The sequence below is a fragment of the Hyalella azteca genome, unplaced genomic scaffold (genome assembly GCF_000764305.2).
Source record: "Hyalella azteca isolate HAZT.00-mixed unplaced genomic scaffold, Hazt_2.0.2 contig17868, whole genome shotgun sequence".
Taxonomy (NCBI): Eukaryota; Metazoa; Arthropoda; class Malacostraca; order Amphipoda; family Hyalellidae; genus Hyalella; species Hyalella azteca.
Genome location: NW_025947637.1, coordinates 85,450 through 105,808, shown reverse-complemented (window position 1 = coordinate 105,808; position 20,359 = coordinate 85,450). Strand labels below are relative to the sequence as shown.

Sequence of the window (20,359 nt, the reverse complement as noted above, 5' to 3'; positions counted from 1 at the left end):
ATTCCTAATATATTCACAGATGTATTTAAAAGTCTCAAACCATAATATTCTTCCTATACAAACAGTTATTCACTATTTGGTAGAGCAAGGTCAACTGTCAAATTTGACACATTTTTCGATGATCTCACTGAGTAGCGTGCATTGTCTCTCTTTGGATCTCAATATTTTCCCGCTAGATGGCCAAGACCTAGTGTTTTGGCATTAGTTTGACGCGCAAATGTATGACGTCACCATTTCGACCATCAATGAACGCATGGAACTAAAACAAAGCTTAATATAAAGGAAAAACTAGAGAGGTGACGGAATTACCCACGATGACGGAATATACCTCGTTTACCCTATGCAAAAGACAAATTTTAGGAAAGTGTCATTGTTTGCAGATGGGGGGCACCGCCCCCCAATGGGGTAACTTTGACCACCTAATGGCAGCCGTGACGGGGTAACATTGACCGGCTTGGAAATTAAGTTAAAATTACCATAGGTACCTATATAACATATTTTATGTTTGATACTCCTATTAATGTTTTTTTCTTTATGTTTCAGACTCTACAGAGTCTTATATACGATAATTTTAACTTAATTTCCAAACCGGTCAATGTTACCCTGTCACAGCTGCCATTAGGTGGTCACATTTCGCCCATTGCCCCCCATTTGCAAACTATGACACTTTCCTAAAATTTGTCTTTTGCATATGTAACTAGAAGAGTTCTACTAGTACTACAATGCACCACAACCTGGAGTTATTTTACCAAAAAATAAAATTGATTTTACCACCCGGTCAAAGAAACCCCAAGAGCTGGGGTAACAAAGACCATCACTTTTTTTGAAACTACATCAAAACTATGTGGGTCAGGAGCCAGCAATTTATGGTGAGTAAAGCTAGAGTATAGACCTGTATTTTGCATGTTTTAATTTAATTTTAACTTATCTAGTAAAAAAATGGCATCATTATGAAAAAAAATTGTCAAAATTACCCCATTTTACGGTATTTCAAATCGTGCAGCCTAAATTGTTAACTTAGTATGTTTACAATTAGACAAGACTCCATCAGGACCATCAATAATCAAGAATATATTCAAGATAAGAGGTACCATCAAAATTCAAAAGGAGTAGCCTAGGGTAAATGCGTTATATTCTGACATCGTGGGTAATTCTGAAACCTCTCTAGTTTTTCCTTTATATTAAGCTTTGTCTTAGTTCCACGCATTTGTTGATGGTTGAAATAGTAATGTCATACCTTTGTGCACCAAACTATTGCCAAAACACTAGGTCTGGGCCATCTGGCGGGAAAATGTTGAGATCCAAAGAGAGACAGTGCATGCCACCCACTGGCACCCAGTGAGATCATCAAAAAATGTGTCAAAGTTGATAGTTGACCTTGCTCTACCAAATAGTGATAAACTGTTTGTATAGAAAGAATATTATGGTTTGAGACTTTTAAATACATCTGTGAATATATTAGGAATCCTTTAAGTATACTTGTATTTGCCAATTTCAAGTGGTAAATAAATTAATAGATGATTAAGATAAGAAACGGATTTAGACACATAAAAACTAATTCTGACACATCTTGATTTGGACACACAGCTTGTTCCAAGCTGTGTGCAAAAATTAAAATTTTCTTAATTAAAAGCTTAATAGCTGTTAATTAAAATCCTAAATAAGTAGTGTTCAATATTCAATAGTGTTCTAATTCAAAGCTGTGTCATATTCCAATACAGCTCACACAGCAATCAAAATTCGAACACAAGGATGTCGGAATTACGTATTTGTAGAGTTTGAGCGCGGCTGGAATTTGTCTCACAACATGCCAAATTTAGTCACACACAGCGTTGGAATAAAGGGATTGGGTTGGTTTGCATTCTAAAGGCTTTTAAATAAATATGGCAACACTTTGTGATGTTTCATCGTTGTTGGCGCGTAGTGCGGTGTTTTGAGAGTCACGTAAAGCAAACAGAACTCGAGTAACGCATACGGTTATTTTTTTTTAGTTTTTCATTTCTCGATGCGTCCTTAATGTGTCGGAATATACCACGTTTACCCTAATAGGGTAAACGCACCATATTCCAACACCTTAAGGACGTAGCAAGAAGTGAATGGCTAGGTATAGGGTAAACACACCATATTCCGACATCATGGGTAATTCCGATACTTCTCATCTTTTTCCTTTATATTAAGATAGGCCTAAGAAGCTTTGTCTTAGTTGCATGCATGCATAGCCTACCTAGACAGTTGAAATAGTGATGTCATACTATTGCGCACCAGATTTCTGCAAAACACTAGGTCTGGTGGGAAAATGTTAAGATCCTCAGAGCAAAAGTCCACATCACCCAGTGAAAACATCGAAAAACGTGTCAAAGTTGATAGTTGACCTTGCTCTATCAAATAGTGATAAACTGTTTGTGTAGAAATAATATTATGGTTTGAGAATTTTAAATAAGTCTGTGAATATATTAGGAATCCTTTAAGTGTACTTGTATTTGCTGATTTTAAGTGGTACTCCAATGTTTGGACCCCATTTGACAGTAATTGATCTAGAGAGAATTTCCTGGCTCCAAAAATGGCAGGAAATTTCTAGTTTCTGCTCAAAAGGTTGAAACATTTCATGCCGCATGAAATGTATATAACTACTATCATACCATGAGAACTTGATATGGCAGACTGCCATGGTATCAATTTAGAATAGAATTCTTCTCATATTTATAATATTTTCCTAAAATAAAAATCTGCTTAATTTTTCAGACCCTAAATATTTATATTTTGGAATATCTGGAGTAAATTTTCTAAAATTGCATATAAAAACTATAGTCTTGTAGTTAAATTTTTGAAAAATCACAGCTGAAAATGGGCTGTTTTTCCTATTTTTCTCTGAAGAAATTGGGATAACGGCTGAAGGCCGTTTGGATGATTGGATATTGAATGATAAGAAATTAACCCTTTACGCCCTGGCGTGATGAATTCGTCACACAGAAAAAAACCTCGGTTTTCCAACAATTTCACGTTTTCTGTCATTTTTTCGAAAAATTCACAAGAATAAAAAAAGTCTTGGATTTATTTTTTACATATGTGTACCAAGTTTCAAAGTTATCTGTTGGTAAGTAACCGAAATAAAATTTCCAATTTCCAATGGCAATGTCCAATTTCTTATGGAAATTCTATTTCGGTTAATTACTGACAGATAACTTTGAAACTTGGTACACATATGTAAAAGATAAATCTAAGACTTTTTTGTTCGTGGGAATTTTTCCAAAAAAGTGGAAGAAAACGTGAAATTCTTAGAAAACTGACAAAAAGGGGGTACTGTAGAAATCTATCACCTCCTATGATTTTGAGCTACAACATTGAGACGCATATCATTCGATGCGTAAGGACCATATCTATCAATTGGTACTTGCTGTTTTTCAAAATTCTAATTTTTGTGGGTGGAGTGGGCATTTTTCGAAAAAAATTGGTTCTCCCCCCCCCCTTTTGAATTTCCCCTCCCCTTTTTTCAAAATATTTTCAAAACTATAACGAAAATGAAAAAAAAAGCTTCGACCAATCTCTAGATCTTTTATTTGCGAATCGAACGGTATATTACTCATTGCTGTAGCTTAAAAACTCTGGGAGGAGATAGGTTTGCAGTGACAATAAGTGTAAATGTTCAGTAGGGCGCGACAAAGTCCCGAGCCCCTCAAAATAGGCATTCAAGGTGACATAGATGCAAGACTAGACATTACTGGAGCCGAAATTCAGTCAAGGATGGTGGGAACAACTGCATGAGCACCATCCCACACGACAGCAGCCGGGTAACTAAAGAGCAGCGTCTTCAGGTTGTCTATTTATGTGCCCGACCAGTAATTTTTGCCCATATTAAATGTTAAAGAACTCGCCCACCCATAACCCTTTCACGAACTGTCGTCAAGGCATAAATCAACATACAGAGACGATTTTGGTACCGTTGGATAGGTCAGAATGTCAGCTTTGAAGTGAGACTTAAAACCGAAAAAGTGAATTTTACGATTTTCATCCCAGAAATTCAGGGCGTAAAGGGTTAAGAATAGGTGAAATTGGCCAGATTCACTAGTGTTCTTATTCATGGGTGGTTATTGTCCAATTTTCCACTTATGCACCCGAGTCGTGACTTGATATGAACATAGCTAGTATGTAGAAATACATTTCACTATTGCAAAAATATTGAGTATCATTTTCTGCTTTGTAGAAATGTATATATTTACAAGTTGAAGCATAAATATCAAGAAATTTTAATTTAAAATCTTCAATTTCTATTCAATAGTTATGGTACTTGTCTCAATATTTCCATTATATTGTTCATAATATTATCATGCAAACTAAAAGATGGAGAATGAAGCTTGAAATATGTATATTATGGGTACTATTCCAGATCATAAGTATTTGACACTGGTTCATAAACTGCATTAAATCCTTTCATACAGTTGTACTTTATATATATATTTCAGGATAAAAATGAAACACACAATAACAGCAATGCTGAAAAGACTGCTCGTGCAAGTTTGAAATCTTCTGTGCTACGTTCAATTGACAATCATACAGTTGTTGTGGTTGATGCTTCCAACTACATCAAAGGTTTCAGGTAATTGCAGTGAATCATATTTATAAAATTTAATGTCTGTACTGATTTCTTATAACATCTGAGTCTGAACAAGACTGTTACAGCCAAAATGCTGAATTCAGCAGGTTGCATCCGCCTTGCTGTTAAAGACCTCAAATGTAAATTTTGCTTTATCTAATTTATATTTTGTGAAGTACGGTAACTCTTTACTGTTGATTTTATTGGAATTGTGTTCTGTTTTATTTTTTACATTTATCTCGGAATAAAGTCTTAAGAAGTGAATAAAATTTTATAGGAAATAGGTGATGAATGCCTGTTAAAATGGAAAAAAAAGATAGAGAATTCAAGATATTTATGTCTCACTTGAATATACTCAATGAATATTTGTCTCAATGAATATACTTGGAAACTACTTCATGCCAATGTGGGTCAGTATTATCTCCATAAAACATTATCCTGGTTTTACCAACTAGATATCTTTCTACATTTTCCTGCTAATATTTTCATGGAGGTATGAGCTGTACTGCGTGAGCAAGCAGCATAGCACCGCCCACTGTGTTGTGCAGTGCATGGTATCACCAGAGCAAGCCTGGCAGTGGAACCTGACCCAAGCTTCTGCTCAGCAGTATGACAAAGAAACATTTGATGCACTCGTCTTCAGATATGAAGCTCCTGACAGCAGAAATAGGTAAAATGAAATTTTAAATCTGCACAATACAATTTGTTGCAGTAGAAATCTTACTCTGAAATGTTTTCAACAGTAAGACACTGTTATGTTTATTTTGTTGATGAAATGATTACTCCTTACTCAATTCTTGCAAATGAATTTGTTGTCAACATATGATCAAAAAAGAAATTCTATATTTTGAGTCTTAAATAATGACCATTGAAATGTCTAGAGCAGATGGGATTCTCCATTGTTTGCTGCACGGCCTGATCAAGAGTTTGACTGGAATGGTCTGAAGGAGGCGCTGTTCAGTGGCCGGGCTGTCAAACCGCACCAAGCCACTCAGCTGCAACCTCTTACTGACAGTAACTTCCTCCATTGTCTGGACCGCCTCACCCAAGTTTGTTGCTTGCTGCAAATGAGACATAAATTAAATGCATTGACACTTTTCACAAACCTGTCAATTGATTCATATTTTTCGATTTATTTAGGTACATATATGGACACAATTGTTGAATTGTTGATAAGCTGTAATAATTACTACAATATTTTGCCTAATTCTTTGTATAGTTAATTTGAACATTGTGAAAAATTTCAGTTATTTTTTCCAGCAATAGAACATAATCTCTAGCTACAGCTAAAGAACGATATCACTAATTGCAAAGTATGATTACGTTCGTGCATATGAGCAGGAGGTGGTGGCTTCTATAGTGGACGTACAAAAGACCGAAGCGATCGGAGAGATCGTTGTACCGCGCTCCCGCCATCGTTTTATTGCTTGTAGGAAGGTGAGTGGAGGTTACATAGGTAGCACATTAAGGTAAAGCTTAAGATGTTGTATCCTAAATTTAATTACACAAGAAGTTTTTTATAGTGATTGCAAGATGGCATTAAAGTTAATTTGTTTTTCATTAATATTCAGTCAATCTTATAACGCATGGGTGAATGTTAATTAATGGACGCAAGAGATTTGAACAGCAATTTTTAGTTAATGTGCATTTATGTATAATGCACGAGCCCTATCCTCCTGTTACAGGTACTCTAAAAAAGCATTCTATTTATTGTTCTGTATGTTGTTCCCAACCCTATGACACATCAAAAATACCTAATCTCTACGAGGCAAGTCCTTTTGTATTTTTGTCCAAGAACTATTCTTTTTAACCACGAAGACACAGTTTAGTGGCTTGTTTTTGTATCAGTTCTTCACGATCGAAACGTTGCCGTGTCCGGACGCATTTTTTCTGCCATTGAAAAAAAAGAAAGGCTTAAGCGCTGCAAACTTTCATTGTATACTTTGATACCAGAAAAATTTAAATTTGTTCAATGAGTGTTCAAATGTTCTCAAATGGCCAGATTCATCTTTTTTTTTACTATGACCACTCGTAAAAATACATTACCTGGAATATCATAGACGAGGTTGGACTAATATTTTCCCTATCTTCACCACAGGTAAGCTTGGCCGAGCTGAGCAGAGCTCGGCGGCAGTTTATTGCATACAGCAAAACTCGCTCTATGAGCAGTGAAGAGGAAATAATTTCTTCTTTTGTGAGTTATCTCAACACAATAATCCAATAAATATTTGGTGAAAATTCATCTTTATCACCTTCCCCCAAGGAAAAATCGAGTTTGAAATTTAACATTAGGTTGACGTCCTCAATAAACATCAGATTAGCGCGAGCCTCGAATTATTAGGCACCGACTGAAAGGTAGGCATCTAAGCAATTTCACTAATTGAATAAATCATTATCGATTTTTTTTTTTCAAGTGTTTTTAAGAGAAAGACATCGTACAAAACTCGTATAAAATGTTGCGGAAAACATTCAAAAAGGTGTTGCGATCCATGTTCAAGGTTCCAATGATCATAGACTTGATTTGCCACGTTTAAGTTCTTGAAAACATATCAGTGTCGAATAAAAGTGGCAGAAGTTTAGGAATCGTTTTCTGTTCCGTAAAAAAACGTTGGGATAAGTGAGTAGAGGCTCGGTAATGACTATTTATTTGGCTGAAAAGCTTCAGGGGATGCATACACACTTAGAGAGCGCGGGAGTGCGGGTACGTCCACAGAGAACGCTACTTTTAGCGGCATCTCCCTACAGCACCCAGTTCAGATTTCATGTCCGCGAATGCCTTAAAAAATAATATTTACGAGAAGTATCTACGGTCCTACCTATCCACCAGTGATGAACTGTATTTTACAGCTCTAGCCAAGAAAACTAAGAAATGTTAATCTCGAAATATAATTCAAATGTGAGCGGCATTATCAAGTGAAATTGCAACTAAATACAAAATTTATTTCAAGTTTTTTTTTAATCCTATAAAAATGTCAATAATAAATATACAGCGTCATCAAATAGACTTTCACCATAAATGCATAGTACATGGATCCGTAGTCGCCGACCTATTCCGCGAGACTTATGATCTCAATAATTTAATTGATTCCTTAAGGACATATGACAACAGTCAAGTGAGTGAAATGCCCAGCATCTTTGCATTAGCAAACATAACTCGTACACAATTCATTTGAGATACTGTGAGTGTCTAAACCAGTACGCACAGTTGAGCTTCTGTGCTAATGGTATCTCGAACAGGGCAAATAACAGGTGAAACGTTTAGTGCCTTCAGACAGAGCCCGCATTTATAGCTGATCTGCTCAGAAAACAACGATTGAGTTGGAGTCTAGGGCAGTAAATTTTCATTTCCTTAATGACATGATTATATTTCGGGAATCTGCCAAGATGACAACTGCTGAGTTGGAGACGAGGGCAGTAAATCCCCCCTTCTTCAATCACATATTCATCTTCTCCCACAGTCTAAGAGAAAGAGTTTTCGAGTCGCGTACGCTTTTAAGGCTGAGAAGACGACTGTGGCGTCTGCTGCTGAGGTGGATTCTGTGTAGTTTGTTGTTGCTGTGGTAAAGTTTGAAGAGAAAGCTGCTGAGGCTGCACTGTTATTGGCTGAGAGATCCGTACGCTGGTTGGTGCGGAGGAGGCGCCACGCCCAGGCACAGTTACCGTTTGGCCTTGCTGGAGGGCTGCTGACACCTGAGCATATTCCAGTGATGTCCGGATAGTGAGTAAGGCAGCTATCAATTAGGTGTATTCAATAATACAATCTGTTGCTTTTCGAGCAAAAAGATTATAACCTATTCTGCAATATGGCCAGTTAAAATTACATAAATTAAGTATCCTCGTAATCATTATCCAAATCATTTCAGTTTCAGTCATTTAAGTCAGATCGAGAGACGAGAAAAGATTCTACCCAGAATGATATACCAGCAGGTATTATGATAAACATCTGATGTTAAAAACTAGGAATTACCAGAGTGTTATTAGAGAAAATAAATAAGATTTGAGGGTACAGAGCGGCAATACAAGTTTTTTTTTCAATAACTATGAAGCACATTGCGCTCAACAAGTAAGGTACCTGCGAAAGCAGTTGCGGAGTGGCCATGCGCACCGCGGACGCCGGCAACGTGAGCGTGGGCGACCCTGTGCCTGCGCCCGAAACTCTGATGGCTCCTGCACTGCTGACCAGCGATCCACCAGCCGATACAACCTGAGGGGAAGGGGGACTTGCTTATTGCTACAAACTATTAGGTCTCGTTAATATTTTTATTCCATCAACCTATTAATTGTAGTACTTCTACAGTAATAATTTAGATGTGAAAGTATATACATGAAGTTACTTTGTCGCGGTGTAATAATTTCACGTTATAGACACGTACTAAGGAAGTAAGTGTCGAGGCGAATGAAATTAATATTTAATTGTGAAAACCAGATGATTCACGAGACAGACCTGAATAGTTTGTCGAATTCCTTGATGTGCAACACTTGCTGGCAAAACTTTAGTTGTGCCTTGCAGGTTGCTGCTGCTGCCTATATTCTTGGCGGTAGTGAGAACAGTCCCACCCTGGGGAATGAGATCCATTATTAAGGATACGAAAGTAGCATCCTCCTGACTTTTGATCTGGAGGACACTATATGTAGTGAAAGATTAATCCTGGCCTTACACAGAATAGGTGGATAACTACAGTGTAAGCGCAGGAAAAGTAACCACAAAGAGAATATACCCCAAAAATGTTCGAACTGGTTAGTTTCACTAACCAAATGAACTGGTTAGTTCGAAGTTGGTTAAACGTCTCACCACAAAATTCATCAACAAACGAAATGTATTTGAAGAATTATCTGAATACTAAAACATTTTTTAAAAGCGAAACATGGAAATATTAATGTGGCACGCTCAGAATTTACATGGCAAATATTATAGATACACAAATAAATAGCAGAGCAATGGGGGAGAAAAATACTTACGTGGGAAGATACAGAAGCAAGATGATGAACGGTCTGTGGAGTGACTTGCTTGAAGACCTGAATCTGCTGCATGGCGCCGCCCTTCTGTCCGGGCGTCCCTTGTATGATCTGAAGAGTGCCGAGGCCGCCAGAACCTGGCGTGCACTTGGTGCCCAACTGAAGACCTACCGTGGCGCCTTTCATCACAGTCGTCGCGGCAGTTACGCGCTGCTGCAACTGCTGTTTTGCATTCAGCTGTACGTCAAGAATCCGAAGTTAAAACTTACGCTAAGAAAATTGTCGACTAGATTAAAGTATGCCGATTCTATTGATTTGACCGAACCTGATACAACTGCTCGACATGAATGGATTGTTCAAATCTAACTTTAAGTAATCATAAATTAGATTGATGAGGTGCAGTTGATCTGATGAACAATATACATTATTCTAGATAATAATTCGGTGAAAAGCATTTAGAAAAGGCATTCGTTTTTTTGCTTGAACTGACACTACAACACTATCTATAAATAAATCCATGAGTTGTTAAGATCTAAAATTTGAACAGCAGAAGCAGTTGAATTTCAAATTCCTTTTCTACACTACTTTCCCCATTCATCTCTGTCGTTTGCATCTCAAATACTGTTGATGTTAAGTTCGAAGAATTTATGATAATTAAATATTAGTGAGCTTTTCCAGTTTTGACTTCTCGTGACAGCACTTCATCTCACAAGAGGCAGACAACTTTATCTATTCATAAATTTTCAACAATCGCAATACATTTTGCAAGACTTTTATGAGTATGATTTGATATACACTGGCATAATTTATTTCTTAACTGAAATACAATTCAAGTTACCAATGTTCCTACTTCGAATTGTGAGTTTAGGTGAGAAACAGAATTGATGAGCATTAAAATGTTTCACCAAATGAACATAATTATTGCAATATCAGAAATAACAAAATAATTTTAACCCAGAATCGTTCACTTTTATCGTGCACTGATGAAAAGAAATAATTCTTGCCGATGTATATTCCAATAATCATCACTTCGCCAGATTAGATTTTAACTCTCATGTTAAAAAGAGGACACACAATAAGAATTTTAGTACAAAGTTAAATATATGCCATGCAATAAAACAAGCACATTTTCCCAGCCATTATTCAAAATTGAACTCATCTTGTTTCCATTGAGGAAATATTGCACGAATAAAGACGTCAGAAGAAAGTATTTGAGGATACTAACTGCAATGCCGGTAGAGGTTGTTTGGGCGCCCCCAGAGGCAGTACCGGCAGCCTTCAGGATGGTGGCGTTGCTGCTCCCCGTACTGATGATGCTGCCGCCTGATGCTAGGATGCTGGCATTGGCACTGCTCAGTGCGATACTCCCAACCTGGAGACAAAAAATGAAGCCTCCTTAATTTTAAATTTTCAAGTTTAATCTAATGAAAGTTGCATAAAATAGGTACCTAAACGTGGAGCTTAACTATTTTGAAACGTCTCTCCAGAAATTAAAAATTTAAACGATCGCTCTGTCTATCCAGTAGACAGCTCAGAGAAATGCTTCATGTAATGCAATAACAGAGTTATTAAATAAAAAAAGAAATGATCTAATTATGTAATCTCATTGGAACACTACAAATTTATGGTCTAAATCTCGATTGCACGAAGAAGATGAGTTAAGACACATAGTTAGATTTGGATCCTTTTTGACAGAATTCCGATGAAATTGTACCTGTGTGAGTGAGCTAGTCTTTGCATGCTGCTGTTGTTGTTGTTGCCTGCGGATAATTGCGTTCATCTCTGCTTCAGAGACTGTCCTGGTGATAGTCTTTGTCTGCTGGGGATGAAGAGCAGCGGCGGAAGTTGTCACCGACACGACTGCAGCGCCACCGTGTTTGATAATTTGACTTCGACTAGCCTGTGACACCTGATAAAATACTTAAATGTATTATCTCGTAAATGAAAAATACTAGGAATCACAAAAATTTTGTACAACGATGGAAGGCGGTCCTTGATGGAATTATAAAAAGAAATGTGCGGCATACGTATTGATAACAGCATTGTCAATCTATTTGAATGTATAGGAACCGAAAAGAGAACGATATTTTTATAAGGTATTTACCATGATTAACCAAAATTTAAAGCTATTTAATAGTGCACAAATTAATCAAATAATATGTTGTGACCTAATCAAACAGAATTAGTATGACTACAAAGAAGCGGAAAATGGAATGATTTAAAACTACTGACTTGAATGGCGGTGATACCCTGAAGATTGGACCCTGATACCGCAACGGGAAGCTTCTGGCCAGAGGTGGTGCCCGTTCCGATCTGCAACGAAAATATTTAGAATTATTTTCTTCATAGGAAAATGATGGCAAGGGATTTGAAGGAGAAATGAAATTCAAATAAAAAGCATTTCAAACAATAGAAAATTACACATTTTAAATGCTTAATATTGGAACTCTAATTTCAGCTTGCAGTTTATTTGTGACGGCTCCTTCAAAAGACGTATAACCGATTTCTTGATATGAAAACATAACTCAACACGCAAGTAAAAGTTGAAGTCAACACTTACTTGTAGGCGTTTGATCGCCTGCTGAGGATGAATATAGGTTAGCTGGCTTGGTGTGATAGTGCGCGGTCCGGAGACTCCTGCTTTGGTTTGTATGCCCGTCACCTGGATTGGCTGGGAAAACTTGGCAGCAGCTTGTATCTGCGCCAACGACGCCATGCTCACAACTGTGGCACCTTGTGTCCCTTGCGGTCTGAGTTCCTGTAACGCGGCGGTGAGCTTAGCACTGCGGGCGGTAGTTCCGATGGACGATACGGCTAATGGAACAGACGCGGCTATAGAGCGCACGTTCGCGCTGCTGGACGGAAGTAAGATGCCAGCTGTTGAAGTATTGCTGCTGGTTGCAATGTTTGCCGTTGCAATGAGACCTGATGCCAGCGATGCAACCGTTACTACCTGAGGAGTACCCAGGTTAGTAGACGCCGGAGGTACAACAGTACTGGTCGCGCTGGTCGCTCCAATTGCCGGAGTCACCACGGTTCCAGAAAGTGGAACAGTTCCAGTAATAGTAGCAGCGGTGGTTAGCAGTCCACTCACAGTGTTGGTGCCAGCTGAAGAAACTACGACAGCATTTCTGCTCACAACATTTCCAATTATTTGTTGTTGGTGATGGTGGTGAAGTGTTGCAGTTCCCAGATGTTGCTGTTGCGTAACAGATTGTTGCTGAAGGGGCTGAGAAACGACTTGCTGAGGCTGTGATTGCTGCACCACAGCACCTCCAGTCACTTGAACGGTCGGTTGTTGGATGACTTGCTGCTGAAGTTGCTGCTGGAGTTGCTGCTGTAGTTGTTGCTGTTGTTGCAATCTTGACTGTTCCAAAAGTTTCTGTTTCTCTTTTTCTTTTATCCTTTCTGGGCGCGTGGCTGCTACCTGCTCAGGAGTAAGTGGAACTTCCCAGACGACGCCTGTCGGAGATATGGCAGGCGAGCTTTTAGTAGTGCGTAGGCCAGCGCCAACGGCGGCAAGGGATTTGGCTTTAGATGCATGTTGTAGCTTGGCTTGTTTCGCTGCCTCGAAGCGACGAGCTGATTCCGTTGCGAAGTCAGTGTTGTCTGCGAGACTACCACCTCCGCTGCCGGCACCACGGCTCTGTAAAAAAAACAGTCACTCACATAAAATTAAGACAAACAATCTCGTTTAAAATACTATAAAATATGGGAATGACTACATTTATAAGCGCCTCAGTTGTCATTAATAAAACTCCAACAGCATTTCAATAGCAGAAACGTGCAAAAGAAATTTTCACGTGTAATCAATATTAACCTTGGTTGTTTTAGGATGGCCGCGATTAGCCATACCCGCCGAAGCAAGAGCTACTAGTCTGACATTGTCGGTGGTGGAGACAGCGGGAGCTGCGCCGTCCTTCTGAGCGAGGGTAGGCACCTTCGTCAGGAAAAAGTCATGCCGAGCCCGACACGCCCGAGGGCTGCGGTAGGACCGCGAGACACGGTTCACTTGATCAGCTAGTAAGTCCCAGTTGACGGTGTGGCCAGGGTTCGGAGAGTCCAGCCCGCACTGAGAAACAAAATCAACATCAAGCCTCACAAAACACTAAATTCACACATTCTTTATGAGAAGCACAGTATTTATTACAGAACTCATTTCATTTCAATGCCCACAATAAGCATTTAAACCTCCAACTCGTCGCCCGCCCATCTACATTCAAGGGCCACCAACACACCATTGAAATGAAGAGCAAGATTGTGGCGTCCTCCTGCTGACTCCACTCCAGCCAAGCGTCGTCTGAAGACTTGAGGGCGCCGCTGCCTAGTGCACAAGCTCCTCCTGCAGATCTGTGCAGGAATATGGTTTATTACAATCACATTTATCTCTATTACTATTTACCGCTATTAACATTTACCTCTACTACCCATTACCTACCATATTATGTTTTTAGCTCTATTACCCTTTTTTTAGCTCTATTACCCTTTACCTATATTTTCATAAAGCTTTATTACCGTTTACCCATACTTTCACTTAGCTCTATTACCATTCACTTTAACTACCATTCTAAGTCGAGGCTCAATAGGAGTGGTTCTAATCGATTTAAACGAAAGCCATCACTCTTTCCATTTTGCACTTGGATAATGAACAAATTAACAAGCGTCAACCTTCAGGTTGAACATCAAATGATGCAATTGTATCAATCATTAGGTTGAGAACAATAAGTGTACTCGCACATGTACGAGCGTATTTCGGGTTCAACATGAAAAAATGACCCGCATTAAAAATTATATAGAACATCAATAGGTTACTCCATCTGATACTCATGTTAACATCAGCAAAAGACTCGTATAAATCTTCATCTTGCATTAAATAAACGTAAAATAATGTAAATACTACAGCGTTATTGCATACACTCTTATTAAGAAGTAACTCCAATCAACATTCAAGTTGAACATCAACATGTCAATGTATCAATTTTCATGTTACAAATCAAGAAACATAAATCGCTACTGTCACCTGTAGACCGCCGCGCCTCGCGGAGTGTTGCGGAACTTGGCCAGGGTGAACTCGCGCTTGAAGCGTATCGTGTTGCTGCTCACGACGCCCGCGCGGTCGAACAGAGATCGCGGCGCGACGAACGACTCCTCCAAGTGACGTGACCGGTCACTTTCGTTGCCTGTAGGTGTACAAGATCACGTTGGGTCTTATTAATTATTATTACATGAAGCTGTAACTAAAAAAATCGTCAAATACTCTCACTGTTGATATATGTGTGGTCTTACTTAATGAACATAAAAGATGAAATGTAAACAACGATAACTTTGCTCGTAAATAGAACGTAGTAATTAATAGTGGCGAATGAACAATTGCCGTTTCGCACGTCGAAAAATTGCTTCGTGATCGGCATAGGGAACTGATTAAAGGTGGAGGAGTCGACGAAGTATTGTGGTAAATAAGCCGGTTATTCATAGCCCTTCTAATACTTCTAACGACCCGAATGTCTTCCTTCCCAGCCCTTTCAAAACTATGAGCATCAGAATATTTGAACAGTAGTAGTAGTATGACGGTTTACTAGCACTTCAGCTATCAAGCTATTTCGCACCGAAGGTCAAAATATAACATCGCCAGTAAGGCGGAAGGTCTCAATTATTTAAAATATAAAGTTAATCATCACCCTCAAGGGGCGGAAGGTCTCAATTGTCCAGCCCGCCGAAGCTGGCTCGAAGGAAGCAGCGTTAGCATCACAAAGAGACAAAGTGACAAGGAGGGACAGGTGAAAAGCAACAGAAACGAAAACACTCGAACAAGAGGTCGCTTCCACGGGACGTCGGCCGGCCGCACGAGAGAGTCAGAGAAGGGAAATGAAAGGAATCCTGCCTACCTAATAAACTTAACCCCACAACTGAGACCAGCAGTCAGACACCGAGAGCTCAGCGGTGGGGCGCTCAGGAACAATCCCCCTAGGAACGCGAAATCCCATAGGACTTCTGATGCGCACAGACAAATATTTGTCCAGCAATTGACAATTCCACTATTAATTAAGTGTACCAGCGAATTCTGCTTAATCATCGTGTGATTTTCAAGTGATTAAATTATAAAAATGATCCAAAAAATACATGAATAAGTTTTGAAACGAATGTAACCTGCTGGAGCGATCCTCATGCGCTTGTGCCTCGGCGCCCTGAACGTGACAGGAGGGAGGGCGCTCTCCGTCATGAGATCCTTCACGTAGCCTGGGGGACTCAGGTCCACGAAACGGTCCCCAGTCCCCCTAGGTGGCGTAGGAGGAAGCCACACGTCCAGTCCCTTCATGTCAACCACGGGAAGCCACAGCTGCACGAACACGTCCACTACAATATTCGCCATAAGAGTCTTAACATCCTTGTACCATAGCATCGAATTTGAATGCATTTTCAGTATAAGCATAAATAATTCTCCGGAACGAACTTGTCTGTCCTACCAGAAATATTAGTAGCGAGAAATACAATTTACTTCTACCAGGAATACATTGAAAGTAGCAACAAAGTCATTTCTTGTGTCCATGTGAGATGTAAAGAAAATGTGCCAGTGTTGTAAGTATTCCACTAATACTTATTTTATTTTGACGGATCATAACTCTGCAAAATTAGTCACTTAGCGGCACTTCCATTGCCATTATGCTAACAATTTCGGATATATTGAACTATACTTCTAACAACTCTTTCTGACGAAGTAACCTAGGTTATAGATGGTAGCTCTGACTCTTGCATCTAAAACCAAGCTGTCTTCTCATAGTAGAGTAATGCCATTTTATAAAATAAATACGGACGCTTTCTCATGGAGGTGGTTTCTTCAGTGCAGGATAATGCAATGTACCAAATCGTGATTTCCTGCACAGTGCATGATATGCACTGTACTACGTTAGTATAACGGTTTCCTGCACTACTATAGTGGGGTTCTTATCACAGTGCATGATAGAGCACTGCAACAAGTTGAGGTTGCCTGCACAGTGCATGATAGTGCACTGCACCAAGTTGTGGCTCCCTGTACAATGCATGATAGTGCACTGCACCAAGTTGTGGTTCCTTGCAGTGCATGATAGTGCACTGCACCAAGTTGTGTCTCCCTGCACAGCGCATGATAGTGCACTGCACCAAGTTGTGGTTTAGTGTATCGAGGGAAAACTGCTAAGGCCGACGTTGCTGCTGCTGTGGCTGCCGCCCTTTGCAGTTGTGCGAGTGTAAAAGAGTTAGTGTTGCGGAATATTTCCAATTGAACGTGAAATTTTTAAAGCCAAGTCTATTAATTGACGGGAACTATAGTTATAAGTTGAAGTGCAACAAATGAAGAAGAGATTTAATCCCGTGAACATCGTATGACATCACGAGGTCGTTAAAATAAAATAGAACCAACGATAAAAGAACTTTGCCAGAGTTTAATTTGTACTTTTCCTTGCAGCGGCGGGTCATGTGAATGTTGAGAGATTGATAATTGAAAGCTTCAGAGCACAGCAAACAAATTGAATGTAATGTTAGGGAGGTGCAACGCCGAAGCACGAAATAAAGCAATGTAAAATAGGTGAGGTTGTGGTAGGTGCAAGCGATGGTTATGGTAGGCGTGTACACTATCATGCCTGCGTAGGAAGCAACCACAGCGCAGAGCTAGTCAGGATAGTTGTAGTCCCACAGGATACACAAAACCAAAACACACACACAGCTCGCAAGTGTTTAATTGCAGGGGATACTATCGTGATGGCGACAGTTCATCACGATTGTTAGATCAACGGTACAGACTAGCGCACATGACATTAAACGCCTTATTAGTCAATCCAACATCAAGATATCAGAATCTGAATAACCTGTCTGCGAGACATAAGAAATCGATTTCTGAAGTTGAAATGTCAGGTGCCTATTTACCAACAAAACTTATCATGCCATTTATAGTCAGTGAAACATTAGATCCCTACTCCAGACAGTTGAACAAACGACTTTAAAACATTCCTAAGAAATCAAAGAGCAAAGCAAATTTGATACAAATCATAGCATTCAGAAATGATTAAATTCCATATCCGCAATCCAGCAGCACTACAGAAATTTCAAATGTAAATCAGGAAAGTATGACAATGATGTAAGAGTCGAAATTAAAAGTAAAAAAATACCATTAAGAAAAAATCACAACAAATTTTTTTAAGATATGACCATTTTCAGCCTACACGCTCCCGAAATAACGCATTTAGCTCCGAGATTAAAATTCGAAGGTAACATTACCAGGACAACTTCGACTGGCAGACTAACTAACAATCTTGGCTGGAACTCGTATGATCCTGGATACGAAAATTACGAATTGATGCCAGTCATGCGCAGCATAAAATGAACAAAACCACATGTTGAATACAACGTTGTGAGCACACGTAAAGTTCGATAGTACATGCCATTCCTATCATTATTATCCAACTAGTTTCTTAAGCCCGGCGAGGGAGAGGATTGAACTCTAAAATGTCTACTATGATATATACACTATTGACAATAGCCTAGAGGCTTATATACAGAAATCACAGTCTTCGTAGCCTAGGAATTTTAGAAAAAGTTCATGGGATTACATACATCGGTGGCAGTCACAAAACCAGCATCTAAGCAATGTTACAGCACGTAATTTACAATCACATACACACACATTGGTGGCTGAGCTTACTTGCATTAAAATAATTCCAGAACATAAATTTACCAGCTGCCGTGACACACATTTTGATTTCAAATAAATACATAATATAAATTTTTGGATTCAGAGCGATGATCGAACGGTAACATGATTTCAACAAAATTATAGAACATTGAGGGTAAGAAATATAAAATATCATTTCTAGGAGAGCAGTAATAAATAATTTTCATAGAAGAGAATTGAGGATCGCATCAGCACCATATGTTTGGATAAGCTGTTATCCACAATGCATCAATAAGTTTACGCACACATCAGGCCAAAAACTGGTCCTGCATAATAGTGTTCCACTCAAGTATCCGCCAGTCAAATCCTTCTTTTGTGCGGTGCTACAAACAAATTTAAATTAACTAAAACTCTAACTACCTACAACGATAGTTTTTTACCTGTAAGGTTGTAACAGTGAGATATACACCAGGTGGCCACATCAGACAGCACAGTGCGTTCTCACGGAAAACTTTACATACTCGCTTATAACTATCAAGTATGCGTAGAAATAGGAGCATGAAGTCAGCACTTGATGACAAGATGTATCGAAAGATTATCTGTTGTCATTTGAAAGCTCCTGACAACGATCGTGAAACTGTTGCAATGAAAAAACTTTGTTCACGAAGACCAGATGAAAGTTATGTCACCGTATTCGTTACCCGTTCATAACTGGCATTATGACACATGATAATGTACTCATAGCATTCATTTCTTTCCAGTGCCCTCATAAATAATCTGGTCAACAAAAACAAATCCCATTGACTAGCAGGGATTTTTCACCACAAGTTCTTACAATTTAGTGACCAGTTGGTCAACTCTGATGGTTATCTGTAGTCAAGAATGCCAATCTCTCATACCAATACTTGCACAATCGGAGTCAGAAATAAACAAATGCTACCGATATCTGCGGTCATTTTGTAACTTCCTGTGAATTAGCTGCTGCTGTGCCAGGCAGCAATCAACACGAGAGCCGCACTACCTACTTCACCTCAGATGAGAAAATGTAGCGCTCCTTATGAACGCAATGTGTGGTTGGAAGGAGTCGGGATTAATTTTACCCAAGTTATCTAGGGCTTTACCTGAGCGGTAAGTAATTCTCCCACACGATGTCTATACTCTGAAGTAAGAGAAAAATTATGAATATACATTGTAATCGGATTGAGTTGTTACAGTTCAGGAGTGGAAAACGTACCTATAAAATTCGATTATGATTCAAAATGAACTATATATAATGAGTAAATAAAAATTATAAAAGTATAGAAAAATGAAAGCATTAATTTAATGCAGCTAACGATTCTTCTAATATCATTCACCTCAAACTTTAGCAGCTCTTACATTCGTTTCGAATTTGAGAAAAAGTAAGCAACAGAACCACAGGACAAGAGATTCAAATACGATGGTCAATGCGAACGTCGCAGCTAACAACAGAAGCAAGGAAACGTTCATGTTCTGGGATTTTCAGTAATAATGGCATCCCTGCTAACAAGAAGCACTCTTCAATCCGTACTTTGCTTGAAATTCAATTCAGTATGAAATTAACCATAGTAATTTTCGACGGATTGCACAATTGAATACTAGTACCTCACATGTAAGATCTCATGAGATTATAAAAATTGGACAAAAATCTAAATTTGATCGGATGCATATACTCAACCCACACCATCGTCGCCGTTAGGCATAGATAATGCACCAGCACTGGCGTCACTAACAATATCACATTTCAATTTGTTAGGTGTAGTTGTATCAACGCTGGTTTCCATAACTTCAGACTGGTCAATGTTAGCCTCATCGCCGTTATTCAGCAATTCATGATCGACTATGACATTTTTATCAATATCACCATTGGATGCGAGAGCGGTCTCAACATCGTTACACACCATCGATGTATCGATATTGATATCAATATCTGCACAGATTTCATCATCAGCATCAGTGTGAGCAACAGCCACACTATCATTATTGTCGTCAGGTGCATCACCGACTGATTGTTTGCATGCAGACGCAGCTTCATCGCGACCGTCTGTTTTGCCCCGTTTATCCAGCGTCCACAAGTCAATATTGACCTGCACACGTGAACGAGTCCGAGGTGTGGAATCGCTCACCTCTTCCTGAGTGCTAGGGTGCAG

The 20,359-nt window shown here is 39.1% G+C and overlaps 2 protein-coding genes across 3 annotated transcripts in view; one reads left to right on the top strand and one right to left on the bottom strand.

The window, feature by feature from the left end:
* LOC108681071 (protein KTI12 homolog) overlaps positions 1 to 7,538 on the top strand; it is a 9,132-nt gene extending 1,594 nt beyond the window's left edge. The window contains exons 2-6 of the mRNA XM_018170047.2: positions 4,461 to 4,594; positions 5,085 to 5,261; positions 5,478 to 5,640; positions 5,933 to 6,028; positions 6,690 to 7,538. Of these exons, the coding sequence (XP_018025536.1) occupies positions 4,461 to 4,594; positions 5,085 to 5,261; positions 5,478 to 5,640; positions 5,933 to 6,028; positions 6,690 to 6,815 (696 nt within the window). The 3' untranslated portion in view covers positions 6,816 to 7,538. The remainder of the gene's footprint in view (positions 1 to 4,460; positions 4,595 to 5,084; positions 5,262 to 5,477; positions 5,641 to 5,932; positions 6,029 to 6,689) is intronic.
* Positions 7,221 to 20,359, bottom strand: part of LOC108681070 (helicase SRCAP) — a 33,441-nt gene continuing 20,302 nt past the window's right edge. The window contains exons 26-38 of one of the 2 annotated variants that reach the window (XM_018170045.2): positions 15,695 to 15,884; positions 14,568 to 14,727; positions 13,786 to 13,897; positions 13,368 to 13,619; positions 12,108 to 13,193; positions 11,780 to 11,860; positions 11,262 to 11,456; positions 10,773 to 10,919; positions 9,551 to 9,784; positions 9,036 to 9,149; positions 8,664 to 8,795; positions 8,046 to 8,281; positions 7,221 to 7,982 (exon numbers count right to left, since the gene is read on the bottom strand). In XM_018170045.2, the coding sequence (XP_018025534.1) occupies positions 8,084 to 8,281; positions 8,664 to 8,795; positions 9,036 to 9,149; positions 9,551 to 9,784; positions 10,773 to 10,919; positions 11,262 to 11,456; positions 11,780 to 11,860; positions 12,108 to 13,193; positions 13,368 to 13,619; positions 13,786 to 13,897; positions 14,568 to 14,727; positions 15,695 to 15,884 (2,901 nt within the window). In that variant the 3' untranslated portion in view covers positions 7,221 to 7,982; positions 8,046 to 8,083. Of the gene's footprint in view, positions 8,282 to 8,663; positions 8,796 to 9,035; positions 9,150 to 9,550; positions 9,785 to 10,772; positions 10,920 to 11,261; positions 11,457 to 11,779; positions 11,861 to 12,107; positions 13,194 to 13,367; positions 13,620 to 13,785; positions 13,898 to 14,567; positions 14,728 to 15,694; positions 15,885 to 20,359 lie in introns of both variants that reach the window. The other variant, XM_018170044.2, reaches the window with a different exon arrangement.